The 26,894-nt window shown below is 42.3% G+C and overlaps 1 protein-coding gene across 1 annotated transcript in view; it reads right to left on the bottom strand.

The window, feature by feature from the left end:
* LOC124552247 (vacuolar protein sorting-associated protein 13-like) overlaps positions 1 to 26,894 on the bottom strand; it is a 494,948-nt gene that overhangs the window by 88,107 nt on the left and 379,947 nt on the right. The window contains exons 48-50 of the mRNA XM_047126529.1: positions 18,080 to 18,228; positions 6,441 to 6,552; positions 1,145 to 1,380 (exon numbers count right to left, since the gene is read on the bottom strand). Coding sequence (XP_046982485.1) covers positions 1,145 to 1,380; positions 6,441 to 6,552; positions 18,080 to 18,228 — 497 coding nt within the window. The remainder of the gene's footprint in view (positions 1 to 1,144; positions 1,381 to 6,440; positions 6,553 to 18,079; positions 18,229 to 26,894) is intronic.

Here is a 26,894-nt window from a genome sequence, read left to right on the forward strand (position 1 = left end):
CTGTGATAGTTATGCCCATATCTGTTATGACAGTGAGGAACTCTTATTAACCCTTTTGCTGCTGTGGCCATGTATATACATCCTGCTATGCTGTTACACACCTGCTGTGGACTTGTATACACATGCCATTCAGGTTTGCCTATGTTGCTATGAACACCTGTATGCTTCCTGAACCTCTTACTGCTATAGGCAAGTTATTTCCATATTTTAGAGAATAAAAAAAAATTACAGTATTTACTGAATGACATGGGTGCCTCATTATGTGCTATCATTTGCAAAAAAACCTGCTTTTGATATCCTTAATCATTTATGAGATATGCACTAGGATGTGAATGATGACATTGTGTGCAACCATCACTTGGATTTAACCCAGTAACTCAAGAATGAAATGAGATACCATTCTGCTCCGATTTTTAAATAAAATTTTGATATCTACATTTCATTCACTCTAATGTATGAGTCGATGTCAACCATATATGCAGTTTATGTATTTTTTTTCCCCACCTTAGCAAACTCCTTAAAATTTCACGCAGTATTTTGCTTAATTTAATGCAGCATAGTAAGATGTGCAAGAAACAAATTTTTTCACCTAATAGTTTTAAAAAAATCTGAAGATAAATATTTCATATTGGCTGTGATGCCGTATCTCAGCACAGGCACCAGCATTTGGCGAGCAGTGCAGCCATAATGAAAGCCCCCTCCAGCATGGAATGCAGAGAGTATGTCCATAGTAGCAACAAGGTTATGGATCCCACCACAAAATGCTTTTTCCCAAACTGCTGTGTGGATTATAACATACTGTAAGTTTAACAACTCTGCTGTGCCCAAGGGACTGAAATTACTTTAATACTAATATTAAATGAAAATTTTATTTCAAAATAAAAATCAGAGCATGCATGAAAATGCCTTTCTTGAATGATATTATGTAGTTACAATCTTGAACACCAGTGAAATGATAAGGCGCATTTAGTAAATTTTCTTAAAGACAATGCACACTCTGCAATCACGATAAAAAGTACCTGTTAGCAATAAATTGCTTGTGTACAAGAAGCGGCACTTGAAAACTGTATAAAATATATAATTCAAATGCTATGTACTGCACCTCAACAAAAATCTACTTATTTTCTTGAAACAAAACTCTCACCTTGCGATTCCAAGGTACATGACCTCTGTACGAGCAACGTTGTTCACCAGGGACAGTCCGACACCGTGTACTGACAGCTTGATCTCTCTGTCAAATGGCTCCAGGTCCCCAGCGGCTTGGCACGCAGTCGCTATCGCCATGTCTTCCGTGAAGAGAAGAATGCGCTGCAAGCCGTCCAAAAAGGAAACCCACCACAGTTCTGTATTGTCTGTCAACTGCGTCCTGTCAACTGCATCCTGCACAAGGGGGGGAAAAAATTAACAAAAATTGACATACCAAGTACAAAAAGCTGACATGAATTATTGTATCTTTTATTAGATGTATTAATGGACTCTCCTCTACATCTTCATAAAGCAATTTTATATTTAAGACTGAATAATTATAACTTCCCTACAGACTTTCCCTCCCTGTCTAGCGTTCTGAATGGAGTTATTTACTCTGGAGGGAAGATATTCGTCATAAAACGAGAAACTGAAAATCCTCACCAACTAAAAAATACAAATTAATAATTAAATAGCACTCCTCGTGAACCATTGCCTGAATATTCCAGAGTTGAAACATTATGTAAGCTATATGGCAATAACAGTGTTTGTTGTAAAGTTGAAAGAAAACAGTAGTATACCACAAACAGGTCTCTGTCTTGACAGATTTAGGTAAATATTTTCTTTGAAAAATACCATTTTTATAAGGCAAATATTCATTTAGGAACAGAGGACAAGCAGATTCTACTTAGCATAAGTGAGGAGGCAGCAGGTTTCTTCAAAGTATCAGCTTTTTTTTTCTAATTTACTTGTGTAAATTATGTGGCATGAGCATGAATAATATTAAGCAGTATAGCAATAATTTATAGGTAGTAATAGGAAAAAATAATTTTACTTAATTTCAATTTCAGTGATATTTTAAGGCCAATTTCAGTGCTACTGTTCCTGCCAAATCTGGAGTTGTTATTTTTGCCAAATTCAGAGTTCCTGTTCATATCAATTTTGGAGTTACTGTTTTTACCAACTTAGGAGTTATTTTCTAGTCAGATTCTCATTTATTTATTTTTGACAAATTCAGTGTCCATCTTTTCCATAATTTATTTATTTATTTATTTTTTGTCAGTAACTATCAGTTATGAATACTTGTAAACTATCGTCTTCAGATTTATGACAGTTTTCTATACGGGAAATGGCAAATTTCGTGATTTTTGCAAAAACTGCCATTTTCGTGGTATTTGATAAAAATTGCTGATTTTGTGTTGTTTTACTGAACACCCCAAATTTTGCATTGTTTTTCAAGATATCTTTGTGAAAAAATTTTCCTGTCCCTATTTATACGCAATATTTTGTACAAGTGGGCATTGATAATTGTAAGATTTGTGTATATACAACAGCTGCACTTTTTTTATTATTTATTACTCAGCATCTGATTTTGGCCTATACTGGACCATCTTCAGAGTATCTATGTTACAAAGAAAATTATGTTGCTAGAAATGCATACACATGTACTGTTATAATAAGGCATTAAAACAAAGTTCTAGTAATATGTAAACAATGACTAGATGAGCATTAAAAAAAGTTACTCCTTCATAAATAAATTTCTCCTTTATTGTCTAGTACATTTATAACATTAGCAGAACATTGCCTCAATGAAAACGATATCATCACATAGGAGTTTTTTTCTGTCCTGCCTGTGGTTGTGAAGAAGACCACATGTTACTTGTTGACTAATCCAATGTGACTCACGGAAAATCAGTCCTAGTTTGAAAATGTGACATGTTTTCTAGATTGATGTAATGCATAGGCAATGCATTACAGATAATGGATATTTATGCAACATTACCTACTGCAGGAAGTACAATTAATTTCAATACATCCACAACATACCATGGCAACTATACTACACAATGGTAGAGCTTAATTTATGGATCCAATGTAAATTTAAAACCAAAGGAAGGTTCAGAGTGTCTTCACCTAATCTTTTTAGTAATGGATGGCCTTACTGTCAATTCACTGTTAAGCACCATGTTAATGTAAATAAACATTATAGCTGACCATTATCCAACTGCATACAATATAGTCAGTTGGTACAACTATAAATCACAGTAAAATTGCAACATATTTGTCAAGCAGTATTCAGTTTAGCCAATTGGTAGAATAATGAAGTACATTAAAATCTTAACATTATGGTCATCGAAATAGTTAAAATTTATTATACAACATAGGAAGTGATTTCTATGAATTAATGTAATTAGTTGTGTAGATGCTTTATGTAAAATTATGTGTAATACAGGTAGCCTGAATCAAACAATGGAAAATCCAGGTGGAATGCAACAATATCATGAAAAGAATGGTTGCTATTCACCATATAGTGGAGATGCTGATGCAGACAGGCACAACAAAAAGACTGTCAGAAAACGAACTTTTGGCCAATAAGGTCTTCATCAAAAACAGATCAAACACACATACATACATTTGAAATTTGGAGATAGATTGATCTTATAGTATAGGCATTGTTTAAGAAGCAATTTTTGTGTTTCCATCTTTAAGGGGGTGAAGTAAGGGATGAAAGAGTTTTTTGAATATACATCACTATTAATGTAATTTTGAAGCTATACTATGAAAACTGGTATTTGGTTTCTTAGTCAGGAATAAAGAAATGTGTTTCAGCACTTACGGAAAAAAAATGGTTCAAATGGCTCTGAGCACTATGGGACTTAACATCTATGGTCATCAGTCCCCTAGAACTTACAACTACTTAAACCTAACTAACCTAAGGACATCACACAACACCCAGTCATCACAAGGCAGAGAAAATCCCTGACCCCACCGGGAATCGAACCCGGGCGTGGGAAGCTAGAACGCTACCGCACGATCACGAGCTGCGGACACTTATGGAAATCTGACCCCTGATGGGATGAAATAGTTGGCGAAAGTCCTTTTTGAAAACAAATCATTATTAAAGGACAACTGAAGCATATTTAAAGCTGAAATATGCTGCATCTATGACAAATGATATTTGACTTCTGAATTAAGGAGCTGAATTAGGAGATGAAATTTTTTAAAAATATTTCATTATATTAAGAAAATTTGTATTTGACTTCTAAAGAAATGTGTATTAGGCGATGAAAGTTTCTATGGAAATGTCACCTCCAGAACTCAAAAGGCAGGATTAACAAAGACCTCCAACTCTAGCAGCCAGAACGGATTTTTGTTCAGAAGTACATTCATAAAAAAACATGTTTCTATGGTCTCAGTTACCACGAAAAGTTTAAGTGATGTTTTAATTTCTGAACAACATAAAAATTCAATTAAGGGGGGGCTGTGAAGATCATACAGTCAACACGAGAGAAGGAGCAGGTGCTATGCTAGTATGAAATTAGCAAACAAGTGCAGCTGTTTTACACACTGTGATCATTTGTTGTGAATGCACAATACAGATTAAGTTTGGAAGATTTCCTCATCTTTCATTAACCCTTTCACTGTTGTGATGTGCGTACATGCCCTGGTCCAATGTTTCCCAGGTGCTGTGGATGTGTATATGTGCACTGCTTGGTTTTTATCTACAGTGCTATTGATGTCTGTATGCATCCTGAGCCATCAACCTCTCACTGCTGCAGACAAGTTACTTCAATGTCTTGATGAATAAACAAAGTTTTGAGCACATATACAATACACATGCCTATTTGTGCACTATCATTTGCAAAAGAACTTCATTTTGATATCATGAACCATTTATGAAATACGAAGATCTTAACAACCACATTAGACCCAATTCACAGGGGTGGCAATGGGCCCACCACACAGAGCTGTCCATCAAATATAAAAATCAGTAACTCGAGAACAAAATGAGATATCTTTCTGCTCTCATTTTTAAATAAAATTACAAAATCTTTTTTACATTTCATAAACTGCAATTTATGAGCTAAAATCGACCATATGCAAAGCTGACACAATGAATTTTTACCTCCGCAAACTCCTTAAAACAGCACGCAATATTTTACTTGATTTCATGCAGCACAGTAACTGTGCCGTATTACAAAAAGAAATTGAGACCAGTATTGAGTTAATGATATCAGACTAATACACTGTAATTGGATAGATAAAAGAAAACAGTCACCAAACAGTGGCAGGAGAACACACATATAAAAAAAGCTTTTACTTGTGAAAGCCTTTGGGGCCAGTGGCTCCTTCCAGCAGAAGGGTCATAGGGGAAGGAAGAGGGGTGAGGGAAAATAACTGAAGAGGTTTGAGTTTGAAGAAGTCACCCAGAAGGCCAGGTCAAGGGAGACTTACTGGACGGGATGAACAGAAAAGACTGATTGTTGGGGACTGCACCAGACGAAATTGGAAAGCCCGAGAGCTTAAAGGTGGAAGACGGGGTAATATGCAATACAGAGATCACCGCTAAATCACTGTGCAAGAGCTATCTCCGTCTTGCACCTTATCCTGTCTTCCACCTTTGAGCTCTCAGGTTTTCAAATGTCACCTGTCGCAATCTCCAACAACAGTCTTTGCTACTCATCCCATCCAGTATGTCTCTCCTGACTCGGGGCTCTGGGTGACTTTTCCAAACTACCCTTCTGCCAGGAGGAGTCACTGGCTCCAAAAGGTTGCATAAGGAAAACCTTTCTTTATACATGCGTTCTCCTGCCGTCACTTGGCGAGTAGATTTTTTATCTACCCACTTACGTCATACGGTCAAAAATTGATTATTTTTTAAAATATCGATCTGTAAGGTGCATGAAAATTAAATTTATTCAGCAAATAGTTTTCTTAAAATGATAAATATTTCATAGCAGTTCTAATGCCGTCCCTCAGCACAGGTATCAGAATTTGTCAAGGAGTACAGCCACATCAAAGCTGTTCTCAGCTTGGAATGCAGATAGCACGTTTGTAGCAGTGGAAGGATTAATATAATTGTATGTTGTGTCATTCCACATAGCTAGAGGTTCTCCTTGATAGGATCTACTGAACAGAATTAATTAATTAATTAATTAATATGAATGCATGATGTCTGTTATACGAATGTGTGGTGAAGAAATTAATTAATCAAAGAATGAATGAAAATGGGTTAAGTTTTGTTTCACTAATGTGTGTTCACATATTAGGTGACATCAGTACATACACCCAATTCTGGTCTTTCACTGACAGTCTGTATTATTGCCCTAAATGTATCGAGCGGGGCTCCCACTGGAATATAGCAGAAATTTAATGAAGATGAATTGGTGCAAATGAAGCAGTTGTGGTGCTCAAGAACCTCTGCAACGAAAGAGAGGGTCCTTCCACTCTGTTCTTTTATTCTGTTCACTAACCTTACGTAGATCAACTGAAATTTCTTTCTTTTTGGGTGAAGTCCACTGCAACTCTCTAGCTCCAGCTGGATCCTCCCAGGTAAACATCACTTGTTCATGTGGCTTCAATGTCCTGCAAAAGAATGGAGCAATAAGCTGCCGTGACTGACTTGCAACATCTGTTCATTGTTACAGTGATCCGAGTGTCCCAGCCACTGTGCAAACACACTAAGTTTCTATGTGTCTCAACGCAAGAAACGCATGGTACAACAGTAGGATAGTGGAATACTCTCCAACTAATATAAAACAGTGAATATGTATATATGTAAGTGCAATCATCAGTGTACATCTCACCAGGTAAACAAATAAATGAAAGGAGGAGTAAGATTTATGTCCATCAAAGTTCCCTGGTGGACAAAGGGAAGTACATGAGAATTAAAAACACCACCCACATTTTGCTGAAGACTCTTAGAAGATCAGTATTTAGCAGTAGTGCTACATACCACTTAAATAGGGAATAACAGAATTACTTCTATGTCCAGTTCCACTGTAGTTTTACTTCCATTTAGATGCTGGATAATAAGTGAATGTTTTTAAGCCTTCCCCTTTCCGGTAAGTGATTTTTAAACTACCGGGTGATCAAAAAGTTGGTATAAATTTGAAAACTCAATAAACCACGGGATAATGTAGAGAGAGAGGTACAAATTGACACACGTGCTTGGGATGACATGGGGTTTTATTACAACCAAAAAAATACAAAAGTTCAAAAAATGTCCAACAGATGGCACTTCATCTGATCAGAATAGCAATAATTAGCATAACAAAGTAAGACAAAGCAAAGATGATGTTCTTTACAGGAAATGCTCAATATGTCCACCATCATTCGTCAACAATAGCTGTAGTCGAGGAATAACGTTATGAACAGCACTGTAAAGCATGTCCGGAGTTATGGTGAGGCATTGGTGTCGGATGTTGTCTTTCAGCATCCCTAGAGTTGCCGGTCAATCACGATACACTTGCGACTTCAGGTAACCCCAAAGCCAATAATCGCATGGACTGAGGTCTGGGGACCTGGTAGGCAAAGCATGATGAAAGTGGCAGCTGAGCACACGATCATCACCAAACGACGCGCACAGGAGATCTTCCGCGCATCTAGCAATATGGGGTGGAGCGCAATCCCGCATTTTGGTTCTAATAAAACCCAATGTCATTCCAAGCATGTGTGTCAATTTTTACCTCTCTATCTACATTATTCCGTGGTTTATTAAGTTTTCAAATTTATACTGACTTTTTGATCACCCAGTGTATAAGGTGAAAATAAATTAAACCAACAAACTGCAGGGATGGATTCTTCACCGGAAATTAAGGAAAAAAGGTTGAATGAACACGTGTCCAGAAATGCATCATTGCCATGGTAGCCAGTGCTGACAAATGACAGTTCCTCTGACTATGTGCTGTGTGTTCCCCGTTTGTTACAGGCTGAGTGATTGATGCAGTATACTTTAAGCAGCAGAATGGTCCAGTATTCATATCAGGAACAAGCCGAGACAGTGTGCGCATAGAGCAAAGCAGATGGAAATGGCCGAGAGGCAGCACAACTATATCGAAACAAGTACCTACACAGACACCAACCACACCACACATGTCGACCCCTTTTCGGGCATTTGTACAATCATGGATACTTTCAGACACACGAATGCGCAGAGAGGCTGTGGACTGTGAATACACCAAATTTGGAGAACAAGGTTCTACAGGGTAATGAGACAACCCTAGTAAAATCTCCAGGTAAGTGGCCCACCAATGTAGTGTAAGCCAAACCATTCTTTTGTGTATCTATTCTGCTGCTTACAGTACACTGCATCAATCAGACAGCCTGCAACACCCAAGGAACACATGGCACATGGGCAGAGGAATTTTCATTCATCAATACCATCTACGGTGGCGAAGATGCATTTCCAGACACATGTACCTTTTTTCCTACATTTTCAATCAGGAATCCATCCCTCCAGCTTGTTGGTTTTATTAATGTTCACCCTGTGTACCTCAAAACTCACTTTAGTGTATGAAGTGAGTGTGCCTAGTGTATTTTTGTTGTGAACACTACATATAAATGGAGGCTATGGCAGTAAAACTACGGCAGATGCATAACTGATGGACCAACCTCTGATGCATACAGGAAAAGTGTGTGTGTGGCATAATACCAGACGGTCATCCATTTTGCTCCAAGTTTCCTGACACTTGAAGTTTTCACTCTGGACAACCAACATTTTTGTTTTCGTACATCAAACCCTTCTGAATCTGCTTAGTGTATTCATCTCTTGGTCTCCCTCTACAATTTTTAACCTCAACGCTGCCCTCCAATACTAAATTGGTGATCCCCTGATGCCTCAGAACATGTCCTACCAACCGATCCCTTCTTCTAGTCAAGTTGTGCCACAAACTTCTCTTCTCCCCAATCATATTCACTACCTCCTCATTAGTTATGTGATCTACCCATCTAATCTTCATCATTCTTCTGTAGCACATCATTTCAAAAGCTCCTATTCTCTTCTTGTCCAGACTATTTATCGTCCATGTTTCACTTCCATACATGGCTACACTCCATACAAATACTTTCAGAAACGACTTCCTGACACTTAAATCTATACTCGATGTTAACAAATTTCTCTTCTTCAGAAGCGCTTTCCTTGCCTTTGCCAGTCTACATTTTATATCCTCTCTACTTCGACCATAATCAGTTATTTTGCTCCCCAAATAGCAAAACTCCTTTACTACTTTAAGTGTCTCATTTCCTAATCTAATTCCCTCAGCATCACCTGACTTAATTCGACTACATTCCATTACCCTCGTTTTGCTTTTGTTGATGTTGATCTTATATCCTAATTTGAAGACACTGTCCATTCTGCTCAACTGCTCTTCCAAGTCCTTTGCTGCCTCTGACAGAATTACAATGTCATCGGCGAACCTCAAAGTTTTTATTTCTTCTCCATGTATTTTAATACCTACTCCGAATACTTCTTTTGTTTCCGTTACTGCTTGCTCAATATACAGATTGAGTAACATCGGGGAGAGGCTACAACCCTGTCTCACTTGTTTCCCAACCACTGCTTCCCTTTCATGCCCCTCGACTCTTATAACTGCCATCTGATTTCTGTATAAATTGTAAATAGCCTCTCGCTCCCTGTATTTTACCCCTGCCACCTTTAGAATTTGAAAGAGAGTATTCCAGCCAACATTGTCAAAAGCTTTCTCTAAGTCTAAAAATGCTAGAAACATAGGTTTGCCTTTCCTTAATCTTTCTTCTAAGATGCAAGTACAAGATGCTTAAAAAAGAATATATGTATTACAAAGAATTATGTTGTCAAAATTATTGATTGCTGTGCCATGGCTCTGTTACCGGAGGAACGAATACATTGCCTAGTTTACATTCATTGTTGCAAGATGTCAGTTGTCTCCTGTTCACATGGTTACTGTTACTTGGTTACTGTCACATGTTACAAAATGGATACTCTGCAACAGGAATCATGTCGAGTTTTCAAGTTTGCGATGTAAAATTCCATGATTACAGTACAAAGATGTATCAAGTTGAAGTACCAATTTGAACCTACAAATGTGGAATAGTCACAGGTGCGATTGACAGTCTGTAGGCACAGGGTGTCTACATAAAGGAAGGAATCCTGGCTGCTCTAGTGTTTCTGATGAAAATGTCTCACAAATTTGAATCGCTTTCCAACATAGTGCTACAAAATCAACTCCTCAGTGCAATCAGGAGCTACAAGCGTGTACAACAACAATTTTGTGTTTTTTGAGAAATCATTTGGTTATGAAGCCGCATAAGTTACAGGTGTTACAGGCTTTCTGTCATAACAACAAACACAAATGAGTGGCATTTTCTGACCAACTCCACAATGATAACACTTTCAGACAATGCATTCATTCAGTGATGAAGCAACTTTCCATCTTAGTGGGAAAGTAATCAAACATCATGTTCAAACTGAGGCCTATGGAACCCTCATGCACGCACTGAACACGTACAACATTCGCCCAAAATCAATGTGTTTTGTGTGATATACCATTCGTCTGTTTATGGACCATTTTTCTTTGATGGAAACATGGATAATGGTAAGTAGTACCTTGCTATGTTACAAAACTGGCTGTTCCTGAGGCTGAATGAAGACAACTTCATTTTTCAATTGACTCCCACTCTTTTCAGTCTGTACTGAGAGAATATGACTGATTACAGCCCACTAAATAACAAATGAGGTACAAATTGGAGGAAGAAGCATATAGTATGTGTCTGATGTTTATTAGTTATTTGAATGCTCCATGGAACACAGTTCTGACCTCTAATTATTAAATGGGATAAGACCCTGGACTTCCCATTGTATGATGAAGAATGAGTTACTTTTACAAATATATTACAGCTTCTCAGTAAAAAAATAATGAAATATGGTGACCATTAATACAATTTTATTTTCCTTATCTTTTTCACGAGGGCTATCCACAAAGTACATTACGTTTTCGTTTGTGTCCATTAGGGGCAGGGCTAGCGCGGCCATCTTGGTGTCATGGCATTCCGCCGCTCAGTCGGCATCCTGCTGTGCTAGTGAGAGGTTCGTACTGTACTCCGTTGAGTTACTGTGACAGTTTGAAATGTCAGCGTTAATTGAAAATGCCGCGAAGTGTGAAGTGCGTGCTGTAATAAGGTTTCTGACTGCAAAAAACTGTACACCGATAGAAATCTATTGGCAGCTTTGTGAAGTGTATGGGGACAACATAATCACTGAAGGTGAAGTGCGTCAATGGGTCATAAAATTTAGAAATGGCCGAACTAACGTTCACGACGAAGAGCGAAGTGGAAGACCCAGCATAGTGACTGCCGAACTTATCCGAAAAGTAGATGCCGCGGTCCGTGAAAACCGTAATTTCACAATAACAGAACTTTCTATGAGTTTTCCACAAATTTCACGAAGTTTGTTGCACGAAATCATTACCGAAAAGCTCGGTTACCACAAGTTTTGTGCAAGATGGATACCAAAAATTTTGACGGAGATTCACAAAAATCAGCGAATGGCTGCAGCGTTAACGTTTTTTGGACGCTTACGAGAAAGATGGTGACTCATTACTTGATCACATCGTCATTGGTGACGAAACATGGGTTAAGCATGCGAACTGCAAGACAAAATTGCAGTCAATGCAGTGGGGCACACAAATTCCCCCCCAAAACCCAAGAAATGCATGCAGACAATGTCGGCAAGGAAGGGATGGCGACTGTCTTTTGGGACAGAAAAGGTGTGATTTTTGTGGATTTCCTGGAAAGAGGCACTACAATAAACTCTCAAAGGCATTGCCAAACTCTGCACAACCTCAGAAGAGCAATACAAAACAAGTGCAGGGGAAAGTTGGGCTCAAAGATCTTGCCAATTCATGACAATGCCCGGGCCCACACGGCAAATGCCACTCGTGAAGTTCTTGAATCTTATAAGTGGGAGTTGTTTCCTCATCCACCGTACGGTCCCGACCTGGCACCGAGCCACTTCCACTTATTCCCAGCAATGAAGAAGTGGTTGGCTATGCAGCGTTTTGATGACGACGCACAGCTTCAAGAAGAGGTAACCACGTGGTTGAAGGCACAGGCGGCCGAATTTTACGAGGAAGGAGAGAACTGAGAAAAGGCTACCAACTGTACTAGAGTGGAAATGAGGAGGGAAGGAGAAATGGAGTCAGAATAGTAGTAAGATATGGATTAAAAGAGGAAGTGGACAGAATAAGTGATAGGATGATGAAGACCAAAATATCACTCAAGGGAATGACCATAGAGGTATGTGCTACAGGTGGGTTGCACTTCCAAGGAGAAGCAAGAGTTTGAAGAGGGAAAGCAGAAGCGGATGGGAAGGAAGAATATTATAGTAATGGGGGATTTAAACACACACGTTGGAAGAGAAAGACAAGGCTGCGAAAGTGTGCTTGGATCAGAGTGTTAGGGCTGTTGAAATGAGGAAGGTGAAAGACTATTGGAGTTCTGTCAAAGGAATGGCTTGCTGGTTGGGAACTCTTGGTTCAGGAAAAAGAGAGAGCCACAAGAATACCTGGTAGAGTCGAGACTTAAAGAGAAAGTCAATAGTTGACTTCTTCCTGCACGATAGTGAGATGAATAGGAACATCATTGACATTAAGGTAATACCATCAGAGGCCTTGGATAGCAACCACCGTTTACTGGTAATGAACCTGAGAGGGACTAAGGATAATAAAGGGACAGAAAACCAGGAAAGATGTATAAGGGTATGGAAGTTGAAGGAGGAAGAAAGCAGGCTACAGTACCCACATGTAGTAAAGGAAAGCATCCCAAAAGATGAACCAAAAATGGTAGAAGAGAAATGGGGTGGATTCAAGGGAACATTAGTAAGTGCAGCGGAAGCAATATGTGGGAGGACAAGCAAAAAAAAGAGATGGAAAGAAAAACCCTGGTGGATTTGACAAAACATAGGATATAGTACAGAAGAAGAATAAAGCCTTTAGGGTATGGTTCCAGAAGAGAACAGTAGAGACAAGAGGAGACTATCAGGGAAGAAAGAAAGAAGCAAAGAGAGTGGTGGCAGAGGAAAGAAGAAAGTGGGTGGAACAACAGTGGGCCAGAATGATGGAGGTGTTACATGGGATGATTAAAAGTAAAAGGAAGAATAGTACAACAGATTATGCTTGAATGGTGGACAAAAGTGGACAAGATGTAGAGAACAAGGAGGAACTCAAGAATATGTGGAAGGAGTATTTTGAAGAACTCCTGAACCTGAATGGAAACCTGGATGAGGAGGAACAAGCAGAGGGAAAAAAAAGGAGGAGGAACAGCAAATTAAAAACTTTACTTGGGGAGAAGTGGAAGAGGCATTGGGCAAGATGAAGGGAGGGAAGTCACCAGGTCTGGATGAGCTAAGTGTAAAGATGGGTAGAGCAGCAGGAGAGGTGGGGATACAATGGCTATATCGAGTAATGAAAATTGTGTGGAGACAGAAGATGATACCAGAAGACTGGAAGAAGGGAATAATTGTCCTGATCTTTAAGAAGGGAAATAGAAAAGAGTGCAAGAAGTATCGGGGGATAACATTAACGAGTCACTGTGCAAAGATTTTTGACAAAATTTTGGAAGCACGAATTTGGGCAAAATTAGAAGGAAGAATGAGAGAAGAGCAACATGGCTTCAGAACAGGAAGATCCATAGTGTATCTAATTTTTGCTGTAACACAACTGCAGGAACAGCACTATGAATATGGAATATATCTACCAATGACCTTCCTGGACACTGAAAAAGCATATGATAGTGTATGCAGAAGCAAAGTGGGGAAAGTCTTGGAGAACAGAAGAGTAGCAAAACAGATATTTGGAGGATAAGGGAAATGTACCAGGGAAGTGTGAGTTGTTTGAAAGTGGGAGGAGAGAGATCAGCTCGGATTGAACAGAAGAATGGCTTGAGGCAGAGAAGTGCACATTCACCATTACTCTCCATTGTTGCGATGGATGATATAATGAGTACAGTAGCACAAGTAATTGGTGAAAGGAAGATGAGAGCTATCGTGTTTGCAGATGATCTGATGATTTGGGGGAATACGGAGGAGGAAGTACAAGAGCAGTTGGACATATGAGAACAAACAGTTCAAGAATAGGGGATGAAATTTAGTAAAGTCTGAGTGAAGTCATTATCACAGCAAGAAAGAAGGAGAGTGGAACAACTGGAATAACAATTGGCGGGAAACGATTGAAGAGAGTGGAGAATTTCAAGTACCTAGGAAGCCTGATACAGGAAGATGGAAAACACGTCAGAGAAATAAACAAGCGGGGGAGAAAAGCAGAAGCATTTTGGAAGAGTGTCAGAAGCTTGATATGGAGCAAGGATGCACCCCAAACCTGTAAAAAGGTCATATACTGATCATACTATGTCCCAATCCTGACATATGCATCAGAAACATGTGTTATGAAGGGAAGAGAAAAAAGCAAAGTACACTGTAGTGAGATGAAATTCTTGAGAAACAGTATTGAAGTGACAAAGATAGACAGGTTAAGAAATGAGAGGATCAGATTGTTAACGATGGTGGAACCATTACAAGAGGAGATAGAGAAATCGAGGCCGAGACGGTACGGACACGTTAAGAGATTGGAGAAGAGGATATCCAGGGGATAAACGAGATGAAACTGGAAGGAAAGAGACTGAGAGGAAGACAGAGACAGATGGCTGAAAAGAGTAGAGGAATGCATTCACAAGAAAGGAGAAGACTGGACCGAGGTGAAGACGCAGAGATGGTGGCGAGACAGAAGACGGTGGAGAGGCCTACGTTCCATACAGACCCGGCCAGAGGCTGGAAACTGTCCAAGATGTTGATGATGAACAAGACAATTGACCACCACAAATTGTGTTCAAAATGACAACTAGGAGTGGCAATACACACTTCCACTCTGGTATGAAATGACTGCTGCACACATACTAGCATTTCAGGAGAGACGTCGGAGCAGGCTGCAGTAATATGTCATTACATGTCATCAAGTGTAGTTGGTATGTCGTTGCAGACAGTGACTATCAGCTTTTCCCACAGAAAAAAAGTCTATAGGCATCAGATCCAGGGAACTGGCTGGCCAAGGAACAGGTCCTATGTGCCCAATCCAACAATATGGAAACAGTTCGTGAAGACGTGCTGGGCTGGAAACAGTAACTTTGGTACCACAGATTCCTCCTAGTCTGCAGAGGAACGTCTTCCAGCATCTGTGAAAAATGGTCTGGAGGCTGTGATGCTCGGATGCGTTCAGTGCTCTGTCTATGAAAAACAAACCTATCAGCTGATCGTTCACTATCCGATGCCATTATTTACACTCCACAGGAAGTTCCACCTAGAGAAGCCAGTGGCAATTGTCAACAGACCAACAGGGCAGGTTTCGACAGTTTACCTGACCACGACTGGTAAATGTGGCTTCATTGCTAAACGAGATACACGATACTTCTGGAGTATTGTGCCGTAATGGCCATGTACAGAAGTTAACTGATTTCCACAATCAATCCCATTCAGCACTTGGTGGAGAGAGATGTGAATAGGATGGAACCCATGGCGATGGAGAACGCTCAGGACACTTGCCCGACTCGTGTCACTTTCTCCTGGGATTGCACAGGAGCTAATATGTAGATCCACTGCAACAGCACCAAGAATGTTTATTTCTTTCTCTTCTGTTGTCACTTGTTTCCGTCTGTTACGTTGTCTAGGTGTCACACAACCGCTTTCACATAATTGGTTGAAGAAGCTGATAAATAACTGCCAAGACATTTGAAATCTATTGGGATATCTTGTCCCATGCACCATACAAGAACAAACTGCATTCTTCCTACACTCTCCATTTAGCACGAGCACGTCTGTTTTCTCTGCACTGGCAAATCCCATTTGTCCACACAAAACCTACTGCTTGGACAGTCACTCACTAACTGACTTGCAATTCACAATGCACTCAAGGAGAGAATGCGCGCACGCGCGCGCACCCACGCGCACTGTAAGCAAACATACCAACACTGTACCTACCAACCATGCACGTTGAATGGCACAAACAAGTGTTGGCATTGAAACTTTTCAAAATATCATATCTTATAAATGACTCTCACTACACTCCGGCAACAACCACCAATCACATTCTAACTTACCCTACTTTTAGTCTGTTAATGTCCATAGGCATAGTTTCATTTAAAAATGTGTATTTTTGCACAAAAAATACACGTTCTAAGTACTGTTACAATCTGTTTATTGGCTAACAACATAAGCTCCTTACTACCAATCCATTCTGTGAAAGCTGCACATTAATAGCTCTCTCATTTCCACAATATTTGTGACGCAAATTTTATGTGAGTCACCCCCACATACACCAATTTTTCTATGGAGTAACAAGGGTTATGAAGTATATATGATTTTAGTTTGTGTTTGAAGTTAATTTTATTGTCTGTTACATACTTCACATGCCTAGGTAGCTGGTCAAAGAATTCTACGGCTACCTATTTCACTGCTTTCTGTTAATATAATGTAAATGGACAGATAAAAAAAAATCTACTCATCAAATGGTGGCACAAGATCACGCACACCAAAGGATTGAACTTTTACAAGCTTTTGGAGCTAGTGGCTCTTCCTCCTGGCGGAAGAGTTGAAGGGCGAGGAAGAGGGATGAAGAAAAAGGACTGGTGAGTCTCCCATGACCTGGGCTTCTTGGTGACTTTTCTAAGCTGTACCCCTTTCCCTAAACCTCTCCAGTCATTTTCCTTCACCAATCTTCCTCCCCCTTCAACTCTTCTGCCATAAGGAGGAGCCACTGGCTCCAAAAGCTTGTAAAAGTTAAATCCTTTTGTGTGTGGGTGTGTGGGTGTGTGTGTGTGTGTGTGTTTTCCCCTGCCTCCGCTTGCTGAATAGATATTTTTATCTATCCATTTACATTACATTAAACAATGGAAAATCCAGGATGGGATGTAACAATATTATGAGAAAAAAGTTGCTACTCACCATATAGCAGAGATGCTGAGTCGCAGATAGGCACAAAAAAGACTAACACTTATAGCTTTTGGCCATTAAGGCCTTTGTCAACAACACACACACACACACACACACACACACACACACACACAGACAGAGAGGGGGAGAGAGAGAGAGAGAGAGAGAGAGAGAGAGAGAGAGAGAGAGAGAACTCATGACTGCAGTCTCAGGCAACTGAAAACACACTTTCATTATATTATCAGTAATTGATTATTTTCATTGTTATGTCACTCCTTTCTATGCCACACAAGGGCTGAGTGATGGATAGAGTAAATCTTTGCTCCTTTTAGTATTCTATTTATAAATGTTAGTGCCATTTTCAAACTGTGACTGTTGACAACAAATTTTGTAAGAGAATAAATTTATCGAGAGGCTGTTATCAGTATGGTCCACTGTTTAAAGATCTCTCAATAAGAGCTTCTACAATGTACACTACATATGTCATTACATGTTTCTGTGCAACAAACACATTTTCTCTTAATGACAAGACGCCCCAGAATATGGTACCGTAAGACATTTGTAAATGAAAAGAAGGAAAGTCAACTTCTTACTTGTTCATCCCCACAATCTAATATTATTTGTAATGCAAAAGTACATTTTTGTTACAATATCTACACACCAGAAGACACAAAAAAACCTAAAAAATATTTTAAAGTGGGGAGACACTAAATACATGTAACATTTTTGGTACAATTTGTTAACTGTGACTGTGTAATGGTCAAATGCAGAGCTCTCCAGGAAAACCTGGAACAGTGATGCACAGCACTGCATGCATACATCAGTTCTAAATGTTTTTCGTTGTTCTAATCCACCAAAATTTCTATCAAAGGAAATACATTTTAAATGTCTCTGGAAATTTCAAAATCATTGCTTTCCTGGGAAGAATGTGGCTGAGCTAAAAATTAAAACAGTCAGCTGTTGATAGCGCAAAACTTCCAACGTACATCACAATTCAAAAACTAAAGATATTAGCCATTCGGTATATTATTTCTATGTACATATTAATAATGCTACTAGTTATTACTAGCTGCAAACTGAGGCACACAAACAGTTTGCCGAGTAACGATTGGAAACTCAACATCCCTGAACAGCAAGAAAAGCAAGTAGGAGACGTACCTGCTCTCCTTACATCCCTTCTCGGTGAACTTTATTGGTTCACGAGTATGGTTTATGATGAGTGCTGGTGCCATTCCTGGTTCATATGGTGTAAACTTCACATACGCCGCACCCTCTGTGATCTGGACATCCACATTGACACCTCCATACTGCAAAATAACCAGTCTCAATTTGATTTATGCTGCAAACATAGTACAAATATCAGAAAATGATGTTCTACATACAGACAACATGAAATGTAGCAAAGTGTAGAAAATGCACTTGCTCTGATATAACACACACAGTACATAAACAAATACCTTTTTTTTCCTTTTTGCAATTTAGTTTCGGACTATGATTACCTAGTAAATACCAAAATTGCTCTAAGGGCTATGTTCATCAGATTCTTATTAAGCAGACAGTAATTTCCATTTCTTATGGAGTACTGTAAACTGGGTATATTTTGACTGATTTTCACTTTGAAATGCGATTATCAAGAGTGTTTTTTTTTAATTTCAGTGATATTTATGTTAGTGAACACAGGGGCTTGAATGAAAGGATTACATACTAATTAGTACAATACAGTTTCCAAAATGCAGAGAAAGGAATAAAAAAAAAATTAGGTGGTCAAAGTTACCACGAATTCGGGGATACATTGGCCAACCAGTACTTCCACCACAACTGTCAAATACCATTCCATTTGTGGTCAACATTTCAAAAATACGTGAAACTTCGACCACCCAGGAATAAATAGCCTAAAATTTCTTAAGTGCTCTATTAAGCATCATGAAAGAAAGAAAAAAATCCGAGTACAGTACATGTACCACACAGTATGATCCATCACCAAAGTTATAAAGATAATGAGAGGTACTAGGATGGAGTACCACACACATAGCTCCAGTTTCATCCATCTTAAATCTAAAGCCTTGTTACAAAACATCCAGTGCAGTCACAACTAAAGTTATCTATTCTTCATTAATCAAGTCAATTGTCACCAAGCAAACTTCATTCCTTGTTTCCAGAGATATTGGCACTATATAATGGGCTTTCAAAGAGAAATGAGCCGGAGGCATAATCACAGAAACCAGTACCTGTACGTTAGAAGTATTCACCCTGGCTGTTGAAACACTTGTCCCACTGTGACACACAGTCACAGCACTCCTGCAGAAATTCAAACTGGAGGTTCTCGTCCACCCTCCATACAGTCCGGACCTCTCCCCCTGTGATTATGCCATTTTTGGCCCCCTTAAAAAGGCTCCAAGGGGCAATCGATTCACCTCGGATGACAACGTCCAGCTGTACATACAGAACTGATTAACATCACAGCCCCAGGAATTTTTGAGACAGACATTCACTGTCTTGTGTCACAGTGGGACAAGTGTCTCAACAGCCAGAGTCAACACTTCTAACATACAGGTATTGGTTTCTCTGTAATTATGCCTCTGTTCGTTTCTTTTTGAACGCCCCTCATATGTTACACCTTTATCACTACCTGAACCACAACAGCTTGCAGTCTGAGCAATGTATGAGTTACATTTGTTTTTCTTAGTTGTGGACACACTAATAATTACAAATGAGCCTTTCTGTATTTACTGACAATATATGTTTATATCCCTTAGTTGAACAGTATCACGGCAGCAGCAACACTTTTTAATAAATTGTGCATCTGTAATCCTGGGGCAACAATGACCAGTGGTCAAAACAGAGAAGATATGCACATTACCTCAGAAATTGTAGTATACTGGCATATATATATATATAATAGAGGGAAACATTCCACGCGGGAAAAATACATTTTAAAAACAAAGATGATGTGACTTCCCATACGAAAGCGCTGGCAGGTCGATAGAAACACAAACAGACACATACATACACACAAAATTCAAGCTTTCGCAACAAACTGTTGCCTCATCAGGAAAGAGGGAAGGAGAGGGAAAGACGAAAGGAAGTGGGTTTTAAGGGAGAGGGTAAGGAGTCATTCCAATCCCGGGAGCGGAAAGACTTACCTTAGCGGGAAAAAAGGACGGGTATACACTCGCGCACGCACGCACGCACGCACACACACACACATATATATATACAGACACAAGCAGACATATTTAAAGACCATAATGTCTGCTTGTGTCTGTATATGTGTGGATGGATATGTGTGTGTGTGTGTGTGTGTGTGTGTGTGTGTGTGTGTGTGTGTGTGTGTGGGTGCGCGCGCGCGCGAGTGTATACCCGTCCTTTTTTCCCCCTAAGGTAAGTCTTTCCGCTCCTGGGATTGGAATGACTCCTTACCCTCTCCCTTAAAACCCACTTCCTTTCGTCTTTCCCTCTCCTTCCCTCTTTCCTGATGAGGCAACAGTTTGTTGCGAAAGCTTGAATTTTGTGTGTATGTATGTGTCTGTTTGTGTTTCTATCGACCTGCCAGCGCTTTCGTATGGTAAGCCACATCATCTTTGACACACACACACACACACACACACGTGAACAAAAAATTAAACAGTGATCTGTTTTGAGAATTAATTGAGTAACATACATGATACATTTGAAAACACCAATGGTTTTGCAGTTAAATGCTTTCAATGGAATTTGTACAACCTGGTGTCCAAAAGGGCACGATCATTGGCTTTTCAGGTAAGAGTGAAAGCATTTCTGGAATGGTTACATTTGCCAACTGACTGTATGCCGGTGTGGTTAAAAGTATCCTGTGCACGGCAGTATCCAAAACTGGTGTTGAAATGAATGTGGTGCACCACGGGCCATAGACAGAAGTGGTGACTGCAGAGATGTGTACAGGTTAGCACATGTGCAAGTTATTGATTGGCGACTCCATGGAGTGTCCTGCGCACCACGACCGTATAATGGGTATACTTGGAAGGAGAGACAGCATTGGTCGTATTTTTTTGTTTTATTAAACGCAAAATCGATTTTCGGTCACTTAGTGACCATCTTCAGTGCTCTAATATATAATTTAAATTGGTAGGCACTGGTGTCAACAAGCTTACAGCGATCACATGAACTGAGCCATTTATGTGATCGCTGTAAGCTTGGTTGGTTGGTTGGTTGTTTGAGGTTAAAGGGACCAAACAGCAAGGTCATCAGTCCCTTGTTTCAAATAGACTCCATTCTGCTAACGGGACATCACAGTATAGTCAGAAAAATAAAACGGATAAAGGGGAAACGTAAAAGGGCAGTCACGTTGTCATTAGTAAAAACAAATGAGGGAAGTTGGCAAGAGAACGAACCCAACACTATGCTGAAACAGCATAGGCAAGACCACCTGTCACTTAAAAGGTACAACTGCTATAATGCAGAAAGTACGTATGGGAATAGAAAAACTAACCAAGCCTTAAAAAGAAGGGGTAAAAACAGAGTAAAAGGGAAAGAAAAGAGGATTCCGGTCAGGGAGGTGAATCGGGAATCTCTGAACACTGCCTACAGTGGGAGACACCCAAACACTCACCGCCCTGCCCCAACACCAGAGGGAGATTAAAAACTTTAAAACTAAGAATAAAAACCACTCTCCCGGAGGAAACCTAGAACCAGAGAGACCATCCGGGAATCGTCAGCCAACATCAAAGGTAAAGTGTGGGGGAGTCTGTACTTAGCACGCAGAGCCAAAAGAAGGGGGCATTCAACCAAAATGTGGGCCACTGACTGGAAGGCTCCACAACCACATAGCGGGGGTGGCTCATCACGCAAAAGGAAACCATGGGTCAGCCTGGTATGGCCAATGCGGAGACGACACAGTGTGGTCGAGTCCTTGCGGGAGAGGCTAAAGGAAGAACGCCATGGGCCTGTATTCACCTTAATGGCACGAAGTTCATTAGACAGTGGAGTAGCCTCCCAAGAATTGGCCCATGACTGTGCAAAGTGGGATTTGATGTGAAGCCGTAAATCCGCTGCAGGAGGGGTTACAGAAAACGGGGGGTAAGTAACTGCTCCCCCAGCCAAACGATCAGCGAGCTCATTACCCGGGATACCCACATGGCCCGGGACCCATAGGAAGTCAATGGAACAAGCAGCACGGTGAAGATCAGCGAGATGGTCATGGATGGCAGAGACCAAGGGATGGCGCGAAAAACACCGGTCAATAGCAAGAAGGCCACTCATCGAGTCCGTACATAACAAAACGCGGTTGTGTTGGGATTGTTTAATAAAGGTAAGGGCCCGGGAAATTGCCATCAATTCCGCAGTAAACACCCCACATGAGGGTGGCAGTAGATGATTTTCCGTTCCAACAAAGGACGTGAAGGCATACCCAACATGATCAGCAGATTTAGAGCCATCAGTGTAAAAAACAACAGCATCTCGAAACTCCCATAAAATTTGGCGGAAAAAGGAACGGAACACCACAGGGGGGATGGAATCTTTCAGACCGCGGCGGAGATCCATCCGAATTCGAGGCCGCGGAACTAACCAAGGAGGGGTGGAAGGGAGGGAGCGAGGAAGACAGGACAAAGAAGGAAGCCGAAAATCACGGGTAAGAGACGCAAGGCGCAGCCCAACCGGTAAACCCGCCCGAGGGCGGGAGTCAGGCGGGCGACGTCCATGGTCTGGGAATAGGATAGAATAGGAAGGATGAGCGGGAGAAGAACGGATAGTAAGGGCATAAGACACCAGAAGCTGGGACCGCCGAACAGAAAGAGGGGGGATCCCAGCTTCAACCAGGAGACTATCAACAGGGCTAGTAGGGAAGGCACCGGTGGCCAAACGGACACCACGATGGTGGACCGGATCCAGCACGTGCAGCGTGGAAGGAGCAGCTGAACCATAAACTTGACAACCATAGTCCAAACGTGACAGAACTAGAGCACGATAAAGACGGAGGAGGAGGGAACGGTCCGCACCCCAGGAGGAGTGGGCAAGAAAGCGAAGGACATTGAGTTTACGGAAACATCCTACCTTCAGGAGTCTGATATGGGGCAGCCAAGTGAGCTTGTTGTCGAAAAGAAGACCTAGGAAACGAAACTGTGGAACCACAGGCAATCTTTGTGCAGCGAGATAGAGCTCTGGATCAGGGTGGACCGTAGTACGGCGACAGAATTGGACCACCCGCGATTTTAAAGGAGAGAATTGAAACCCGTGGGAGAGGGTCCATGCAGAGGCACGCCGTATAGCCACCTGGAGCTGCCGTTCTGCAGATGGCATCGAGGAGGAACTAACCCAAATGCAGAAATCATCCACATACAGGGCAGGGGCGACCAAGGGACCGACAGAGGCCACAAGTCCATCGATAGCAATGAGGAAAAGAAGGACACTCAAGACCGAACCCTGTGGGATGCCCGTCTGCTGGGTCCGTGGAGAACTAAAAGCAGTACCAACTCGAACTCTGAATGACCGATGGATCAGGAACTGGCGGATAAAAATCGGGAGTGGGCCCCGAAGACCCCACTGATGAAGGGTTAGTAAGATGTGATGGCGCCAGGCCGTGTCATAGGCCTTGCGAAGGTCAAAAAACACTGCAACCAAATGGCGGCGCTGGGAAAAAGCCTGCCGAACTGCGGATTCCAAGCGAAGCAAATGATCGATTGGAGATCGTCCCTCTCGAAAGCCACACTGGTAAGGGGACAATAGATCCCGAGATTCGAGGACCCAAGTGAGCCGACGGGCTACCAGCCGTTCAAGTAACTTACAACCAACATTGGTCAAACTAATTGGCCGATAGCTGTCAACAGATAGGGGGTTCTGACCAGGCTTAAGGACAGGAACCACAATGCTATCCCTCCACTGAGAAGGGAAGTCACCCTGGAGCCAGATACGGTTAAACACCCGAAGAAGATGGTGCCGTTGTGGAGCCCTGAGATGTTGAAGCAGCTGGTTATGAATGGAATCTGGGCCAGGAGCCGCATCATGAGAAGCAGATAGAGCAGAAAGAAATTCCCATTCAGTGAAAGGTTCGTTGTAAGATTCTGACTCACAAGTGGTGAAACATAAGGTGACAGCTTCAGCCTGCTGTTTTTGATGAAGGAAAGCAGCTGGATAGGAGGCCGACGCTGATGCCACTGCAAAATGGGTCGCAAGATGTTCTGCGAGAACTAATGGGTCCGTACAAATGCCATCTGGGAGGTGAAGGCCTGGGAGGGTGGACTGCCGATGGCAACCTTGGAGAGAGCGAAGTGTAGCCCATACCCGTGACAGAGGGACAGTGGAACCAAGGGAAGAAACGAATCGTTCCCAACATATCCGCTTGCTCTGTTTGATTAAATAACGGGCTTTAGCGCGAAGGCGCTTAAAGGTAGAAAGGCTGGCTACAGATGGGTGCCTCTTAAAGTGTTGCAAAGCTCGACGGCGATCACGGATGGCAATGGCAATGGCCGTACTCCACCACGGGACTTGCCGACGACGAAATTGTCCAGATGAGCGCGGGACAGCAAGGTTAGCAGCGCGAACAATCGCGTCAGACACGTCACGTAGGACGTCATCAATACAACCCGACAAAGAGGGAGAAAACTCGACCTGTGCAGTATATAGAGGCCAATCGGCACGGTGGAAAGACCAACGAGGTAACCTCTCCATCGGGGAGCGGGAAGGGAGCGTGATAATCAACGGGAAATGGTCACTATCACAAAGGTCGTCGTGTGGCGACCAGTGTAATGAAGGGAGGAGAGAGGGAGAAGAAAGAGAAAGATCAATGGCAGAAAAGGTACCATGACCAGCACTGAAATGAGTAGGGGAGCCATCATTAAGAAGGCACAGGTCGTGGTCTGCAATAAATTGGTCGATAAGAAGACCTCGTCTAGATGGAAAGGCACTGCCCCACAAAGGATGATGAGCATTAAAATCCCCAAGGAGGAGGAAGGGAGGAGGAAGTTGCTGAAGAAGGGTGGTTAAGGCAGCAGGTGTAAGAGTCCTGTCAGGAGGGAGATAAAGATTGCATACTGTGACTGCAGAGTCTAAGTGGACCCTAACAGCAACTGCTTCCAATGTAGTTTGGAGAGGAATCCACGTGCTAGCAATGTCTGTACGGACCAACGTACAAACGCCACCAGAAGCCCGCAAGGGTCCGACCCGATTTCGACAGAAAACACGGAACCCACGGAGGGTCGGTGAGTGAGCATCAGTAAAATGAGATTCCTGGAGAACCACACAAGCTGCTGAGTAGGACGAAAGAAGGGATTTCAATTCCGGAAGGTGACGATAGTAGCCATTACAATTCCATTGGAGAACCACAGAACGATGGTTTAAATGAGGGCTGAACACGCTAAATCCAGTCATACCGCCGGGTCCCCACCCGTCACCGACAAGGAGGGGGCGACATCCATAAACGACAGGTCAGAATCCGGTTGTGAAGCCGGGGAAGGGACCTCCGGTGACACCAGAGGCTCTTTGTCCCGGGACTTATGTTTCTTCTTCTTTTCAGGCTGAGATCGAGGAGGGCTGTGTGGCGTAATGGAGCCAGCTGCAGCAAGATCAGGAACAGAAAGAGACCGGGCGACCTGGGGGCCGACAGACCGCGGCTCTCGCGGTCGCCGCGCTGCAGCAGACCTTTGACCTGGAAGGTGCCGGGAAGGGGCATCCCGGGAGAGGCGCCCTTGACCGGCAGACGCCGAAGGAGTGGGACACTTCTCCGGCTGGGGAGGGGGAGCGGCGCCCAGAGGAGAAGGTGTGGGAGCCGCAGGGGAGGGGGGAAGGAGAGGGGTCCGGGACGGGGGTAAGGAAGGGGGAGGAAGGGATGAAGATGTAACCAAGGCGTAACTAGATGTCATGGACACAGGGTGCAATCGTGCATATTTCTTACGGGCCTCTGTGTAGCTTAAACGATCAAGAGACTTATACTCCTGTATCTTTTTTTCTTTCTTATAGACTGGGCAATCTGCTGAACGTGGAGAATGACTACCATGACAATTTACACATACAGGAGGGGGAACACAGGGACTCCCCTCATGGAGTGGACGTCCACAGTCACCACAGAGAGGGTCCTGGGTACAGCGAGAAGACATGTGGCCAAAACGCAAGCACTTAAAACACCGCATAGGAGGTGGGATGTACGGCTTCACATCACAGCGATAGACCATAATCTTAACTTTCTCAGGAAGGGTATCCCCTTCAAAGGCCAGGATAAAGGCACCAGTATCAATACGATTATCTTTAGGACCCTTCTGAACACGCCGCACAAAGTGAACACCCCGCCGTCCGAGATTGTCCCGAAGTTCCTCATCAGTTTGAAGGATGAGGTCTCTGTGAAAAATCACACCTTGTACCATATTTAGAGACTGGTGAGGGGTAATGGACACGGGAATTGTGCCAAGATGGGTACAGGCACGAAGGGCCGCAGATTGGGCAGCCGAAGCAGTTTTTATCAGTAATGAACCCGACCGCATCTTGCTCAGGGAGTCCACTTCGCCGAACTTGTCTTCAATGTGTTCCACAAAGAATAAAGGTTTGACACTGGTGAAAGTATCTCCATCAGTCCTGGTGCAAACTAGATAACGGGGGAAAGGTTTTGCCCCTAGACGACGGGCCTGACCCTCCTCCCAGGGGGTAGCCACGGAAGGGAAGGCCGAAGGGGCAAGAGAAGCAGCACTTGAGGAATCAGTACCACGCAGAGAGACGGCCGCAGAAGAGCGGCCAGAGGTTTGGACCCTTATGCGTTTCATCTGCATAGCGTCCGCCCTGATACCACCCACTCCGATCAGGGGCTCTCCTCACGGGCGCCACCCAGCCACAGCAAGGGCCGTCTGGCACGGCGGCCATTGCCGGGAGTTCCGATGCTCCAGGATGACGAGCAACCACTCCAAGGCATGCATGAGGAGGTCACAGCTCAGGTATCAGAAGTGTGATCCCTGTGTGTTCAGGGGGCTCAACCAAAAGGGTACATAGCGACCCCACCACACGGGCTGGCTAC

The sequence above is a fragment of the Schistocerca americana genome, chromosome 10 (assembly GCF_021461395.2).
Source record: "Schistocerca americana isolate TAMUIC-IGC-003095 chromosome 10, iqSchAmer2.1, whole genome shotgun sequence".
NCBI classification, from domain to species: Eukaryota; Metazoa; Arthropoda; class Insecta; order Orthoptera; family Acrididae; genus Schistocerca; species Schistocerca americana.